This window comes from Physeter macrocephalus, chromosome 17 (assembly GCF_002837175.3).
Source record: "Physeter macrocephalus isolate SW-GA chromosome 17, ASM283717v5, whole genome shotgun sequence".
Lineage (NCBI taxonomy): Eukaryota > Metazoa > Chordata > Mammalia > Artiodactyla > Physeteridae > Physeter > Physeter macrocephalus.
Window position 1 is genome coordinate 6,200,807 of NC_041230.1, and position 5,570 is coordinate 6,206,376.

Below are 5,570 nucleotides of genomic sequence, written 5' to 3' on the forward strand. Positions count from 1 at the left end.
AACCCGCGTCCCCTACATCGGCAGGCGGACTCTCAACCACTGCGCCACCAGGGAAGCCCCAAACTTCAACAAATTTAAACAGTCAAACCAAACGTGAAACAAATAAATCAGTAACAAAAAGATACCAGAAAATGCTTCCAAACAGCAGGAAATGAAACAATATACGTCTAAATAATACACGGGTGACAGAGGAAGTCTCTAAGGGAATCAAGGGATATTTAGAACTGAATAAACTGTAATGAAAACTTGTGGGATAAAGCTGGAACAGTACTGAAGGAACTTTATAATACTTAATGATTCGTTAGAAAAGGAAAAAAAAGTTTCAAATCAATAATCTCAGCACCCCTCAAAAAATAAAAAGGGCAAAATACAACCAAAGCAAAGTAGAAGATAGGCTATCATAAAGATCAGAACAGAAATCAGTGAAATTAAGAACAGAAAGGTAAAGGGACTTCCCTGGCGGGAAGTAGTGGTTAAGTGGTTAAGACTCTGTGCTGTCAATGCAGGGGGCATAGGTTCTATCCCTGGTTGGGGAACTAAGATCCCACATGCGCAGCACCATTTGTTGAAGAGAGTATTTATCCCATTGAATGGTCTTGGCACCCTTGTTGAAAATCAGTTGAGCAGGGATGTAAGGGTTTGTTTCTGAACTTGAACTCTATTTCATTGGTCTCTGCCTATCCTTTTGCCGATACTACACCGTCTTGATTACTATAGCTTTGTAATAGGTTTTGAAATTGGGAAATGGGAGTTCTCCCACTGTGTGTTGCCCCCATGCTGTTTTACACTTGGCCTCGTTAGGACTTGCCTCTCACTGTTGTGGCCTCTCCCGTTGCGGAGCACAGGCTTCGGACGCGCAGGCTCAGCGGCCGTGGCTCACGGGCCCAGCCGCTCTGCACTGCGCCACCAGGGAAGCCCTCATTAGGACTTTTGTGGGGCCTTCATAAAAAGAAATTTATGTTTTGTGACTGCATTGGTATAATGACGAATAAAATTCAGGTTTGATCATATTTTTCCCTTTCTTCTTTTAAAAGAAATTAAAACTTTTTGTTGCCTCTAAATATATAATGGTACTTAGGTACTGAGCTAATAAAGTCTTTGTAGGTCACATACGGTCTGTCACATGCAAGTTTGCTTCCTTGTTTTCTTTTTCTTGCTTTTTTTTGTACAACCCTTTAATAATGTAAAAACTATTTTTCACTTTCCCCTGGTCCTCTCCTGTGGGCTGGGAAAGCAGAAGTCAACATGGTATCAGAGTTCTCACTCTCTTGAAAGCTGTGCTGGGCTCTACCATGGGGCCCAACAGCTTAACCAAACGCTTGCTGGGGCATTTGGTATTTGCAGGGTTTTTTTGGCACAGTGTGAGTCCCTGCATGGACACCCGTCTGTCTACTTGCCTATTTGTGCAAGTGGTCCTCTCCGGGCTAGACAGCAGGCTGTTGTGCCTACATCAGAATCCTCTGTGTTCTTTTCCTGTTAATACTTGTAGAAACTCATTGTTTGTACATGTTGTCGTGTGTGTGGTGGAATGACTTTGTGTGGGTTTCATACTGGAAATATCAGAAGTAGTCCTCACGTACACAGTTCCTCTGACTCAACGCCCCAGAATTGTTTAGTGTTTCTAGACACTGTACATTTTTGGGTGTCAGTAATGAGGAGTGCTACTGGCATACTACAGTGCACGGGACAGCCCCTCCAGAACAAAGAGTTATTTCATATAAAACGTCAGTGCAGAGTGAAGAACACTTTTCAAACAAGACTGGGGGGCTTCCCTGGTGGCGCAGTGGTTGGGAGTCCGCCTGCCGATGCCGGGGACGCGGGTTCGTGCCCCGGTCCGGGAAGAACCCACGTGCCGCGGAGCGGCTGGGCCCGTGAGCCGTGGCCGCTGAGCCTGCGCGTCCGGAGCCTGTGCTCCGCGACGACGGGAGAGGCCCGCGTACTGCAAAAAAAAAACAAACAAACAAAAAAAGACTACTGGTATCGTGGGTGGTTATCTACTTAGTTTTCCACACCGTTCCTCCCGTTAGAAAGGAAGTACTGTTTTTAGTGTCCTGGTAAAGTCACTTGCTTCAGTTTTACTTTTCTGTGGCAGGCAGGTGGGTGGGAGCTACCCTGAGTGGGTGTTCAGTCTCTCTGGTCCCCTGCCAAGATCCATCCTGCTCCTGACCGTGGTCCCTTCACCCCCTCTTCCTGCTGCCCCAGGATTACATCGCAGTGAAGGAGAAGTATGCCAAATACCTGCCCCACAGCGCAGGGCGCTACGCGGCCAAGCGCTTCCGCAAGGCGCAGTGCCCCATCGTGGAGCGCCTCACCAACTCCATGATGATGCACGGCCGCAACAATGGCAAGAAGCTCATGACCGTGCGCATCGTCAAGCACGCCTTTGAGATCATCCACCTGCTCACGGGCGAGGTAGGGCCCCGCGGCCCGCCAACGGCCGCCCCGGGATACGCGTGCCAGGGCGCCCCAGGTTTTAGGGGTGAAGGGTCGGGGAGGGATGCTTGCCACGTATCTGGCTCACGGCCCCCCTCTCTCGTAGAACCCCCTGCAGGTCCTGGTGAACGCCATCATCAACAGCGGCCCCCGGGAGGACTCGACCCGCATTGGGCGAGCTGGCACCGTGAGGCGGCAGGCCGTGGACGTGTCCCCGCTGCGCCGTGTGAATCAGGTGGGCTTGGGGGCGCGTGTGGGTGGCCAGGAACGGCCACCGGGCTCTGGCAGAATCCTGCCTGGGGCAGCAGAGGCTGGCAAGTGGGAATGTTCATCTCTGTCTGCATGTTTACCTGAGTGTCAGGTAATGAAGGCTTCCTGGATTCCCACCCCAGGCAGAGCAGGTCCTAGCTCTGGGCCCTCTCCTGGGCAGCATTTGATTGAAGGGCCAGTTTCATTTGGGTATATGTTTTCACGCTTTTTAAAAAATTTATTGGACGATTTGAGAATCAGTTGCAGGTGTTTTGACCATTTCCCTGTTAACATTTCAGTGGGTGTCTCCCTAGAATAAAGATGTTCTGTCCCCACCATCACCCCCAAGAAATTTAACAGCAGTCTAACATTTGATATTACATCACTGTTCCAGTTTATGGAGCTGTCTCCAAGCATACCCTTTATAGCTGTTCGTTTTCAGTCAAGGGTTCCAGGCCAGGAACACATTGCATTTCCCTGTCACGGCTAGTTTTAAGTCACCTGCCATCAGGGACCCAGCTTCAGCCTTTGTGTCCGCACACTTCTTTGTGCCCCTCAGTCTGATCCCAGATCTAGCAGCATGGCACCTGGGCAGCGCTGTGGGCTCCTACTGTGTCTTGCCTCAGTTGGCCTGCGGATGGCAACGTGGTAGGCAGCATTTGTTGGGTCCCAGGGTACTGGAGGGCCGTGTCCCTGCGTGGTGTGGGGGCAACCCCTACTTAGCACAGGGACCCCTGTGCCCCCTAGGCCATCTGGCTGCTGTGCACAGGTGCCCGTGAGGCCGCCTTCCGGAACATCAAGACCATTGCCGAGTGCCTGGCAGACGAGCTCATCAACGCCGCCAAGGTGGGTGAGGACACCTGGGGGGGGCAAGTCTCAAGGGGAGGGTCCTCCAACATTGGAGCTAACCATCCCTTCTTGCAGGGCTCCTCCAACTCCTACGCTATCAAGAAGAAGGATGAGCTGGAACGCGTGGCCAAGTCCAACCGCTGATTGCCTGGCCACACCTGCAATAAACCTGGTTGCCCTTTGGGGGGGCCCCACCCACCTGTGCCACTGTCTGTGCTCAATGGGGAAGGGTATCTGGGAGCGGGGGGTGAGGGGCAGGATGACCGGTGTTTTTGAGGAGCTGCCCATGTTCCTGGCATGTCTTCTGGTCTTTCGGGACCTGGACTCCCCAGGAAAGCGCTCGGCTCAGGAAGCACCACTGACTCAGAACCATGGCACCCCGGGCTGCAGGCCTGGCTGCCTGGACTGTTCCAGCAGGTGTTGGAAATGAGAGGGGTGGGGTTGTCCTGGCAGAGATGTCACTGGTCTGGGGAGGGGCTTGGTGGCTGCAGCCCACCGCCCTGAGAGGTGTGTTGCCAGGAAGCAGCCCCGGGGAGGAAGCCAAGGCCTGGGCTCTGGACCTACACAGTTTCTAGCCCCTTGTCCTTGGCTGGACAGGGCTGGTCTGGTCCAGTCTACCGTGGGGTCAGCCTGCCTTCAACCCCCAGGACTCCAGAAGCCCCACTCTTCCTGGACACACTGCCCCCACCCAGAGCCACTGACACCCCAGGTTGCACTCACCCCACCAGTGGCTCTAGGTGGAGGATTCATGAGCTGATGAAGACTGGGAGTGGTGGTGGGCACCCCCTCTCCTGACGAGCCTGGACTGTCACTGCCCTGTCAGCCTGTGCCTCCTTCCTTGTGCCTCCGACGTCTGGCCGAAGTCAGGCTTGGTGGTCCCTGTCCTGGGGGCCGGGAGGGCAGTGTGACAGGTCTGGTGGGAACCTGGCATCTGGAGGGAGTGGCCCCACCACAGGCGCCCTCCCATGGGGAGGAGCACTTAGTATCCAGCTGCAGGTAGGCCTAGGGTTGCTGTCAGAACAGGCAAGGAAGCGCCAGCCAGAGGGAGGAAGCGCTAGCAGGTGGGAAGAGCCTGCTGGCCCGCCGGGGTCTGTCACTGGGGAGTCTGACTCCTGGGCTGCTGGCCACCTATCCTGAAGCTTCCGTCCTCTCCTTCATCTCCCTTTCCCGTTTGTCTTCTGTGGTCTCCCCAGGGTCTGTCTCTGCCCAGCTCTCCTCGGAGTCCCTGTCTCTCCTCTCCACGGCTGTCTGGGATCCTTCCTGGAGTCACCCAGGTCCACCTGGCTCTTGGCTGGGGCGTCCCCCAAGTGTAGCTCAGAATCTGCGGTGCTCCCTTTGTCTGTCCCTGTCGCTGATCCTCTTCAGAACCCCTCTGGGTCTCACCTGCCTGTGTACCTCCAGTCCAGATCCTCCACCTGCACAATCCCCTTCTCTGTCCCGACTCCCAGTCTACTTGCCTACTGGGCTCTGCTCCCCCTTCTCTGGACGCCCTTGCCCTGTGGGGTGATCCAGAGCCCAGCCTCTGACCCTCCCCAGACCCCCTCTGCCGTCTCCCCCCGGCCCCTTCGCTGCCTGACCGCCTTTCCCCGCAGGCCGGGTCCAGATGCCCTGCCCTCGGCCGTCCTGGCTCCGGGTCCCCCTGGGCTCGGAGCCCAGCATCCCGGGCTCGCCGTCCACACCCCGGTCCCCCAGCAGGGGGGAGGACGAAGACGAGGGTGATAAGGAGGAAGGGGACGGCAGCCGGGGACCCATCCCGTCGCCCGCGTCCCCCGTGGAATGCCTCATCTGCGTGTCGCCCTTCGACAGCGTAGTCAAGCTGCCCAAGTCCCTGGACTGCAGCCACGTCTTCTGCCTCGAGTGCCTGGCTCGTCTGTCTCTGGCCACGGCGGGCGGCGGCGACGCGGTGGCCTGTCCCGTGTGCCGCGCGCCCACGCGCCTGGCCCCACGCCGCGGGCTCCCCGCGCTGCCCACGCAGCTCGGCCTGCTGCCCGGCTCCGCACGCGCCCCGCCGCCGCGGCAGGGCTCCGTGCGCTTCGACC

At 56.2% G+C, this 5,570-nt stretch overlaps 2 protein-coding genes across 3 annotated transcripts in view; both read left to right on the forward strand.

The window, feature by feature from the left end:
- RPS5 (ribosomal protein S5) overlaps positions 1-3,729 on the forward strand; it is a 7,864-nt gene extending 4,135 nt beyond the window's left edge. For both annotated transcript variants that reach the window (XM_007124534.3, XM_028477467.2), the window contains exons 3-6: positions 2,203-2,412; positions 2,540-2,668; positions 3,430-3,528; positions 3,607-3,729. In XM_007124534.3, coding sequence (XP_007124596.1) covers positions 2,203-2,412; positions 2,540-2,668; positions 3,430-3,528; positions 3,607-3,675 — 507 coding nt within the window. In that variant the 3' untranslated portion in view covers positions 3,676-3,729. The remainder of the gene's footprint in view (positions 1-2,202; positions 2,413-2,539; positions 2,669-3,429; positions 3,529-3,606) is intronic.
- A 64-nt stretch (positions 3,730-3,793) lies between these two features.
- RNF225 (ring finger protein 225) overlaps positions 3,794-5,570 on the forward strand; it is a 4,834-nt gene continuing 3,057 nt past the window's right edge. Inside the window, exon 1 of the mRNA XM_024116970.2 lies at positions 3,794-5,570. Within this exon, the coding sequence (XP_023972738.1) occupies positions 5,135-5,570 (436 nt within the window). The 5' untranslated portion in view covers positions 3,794-5,134.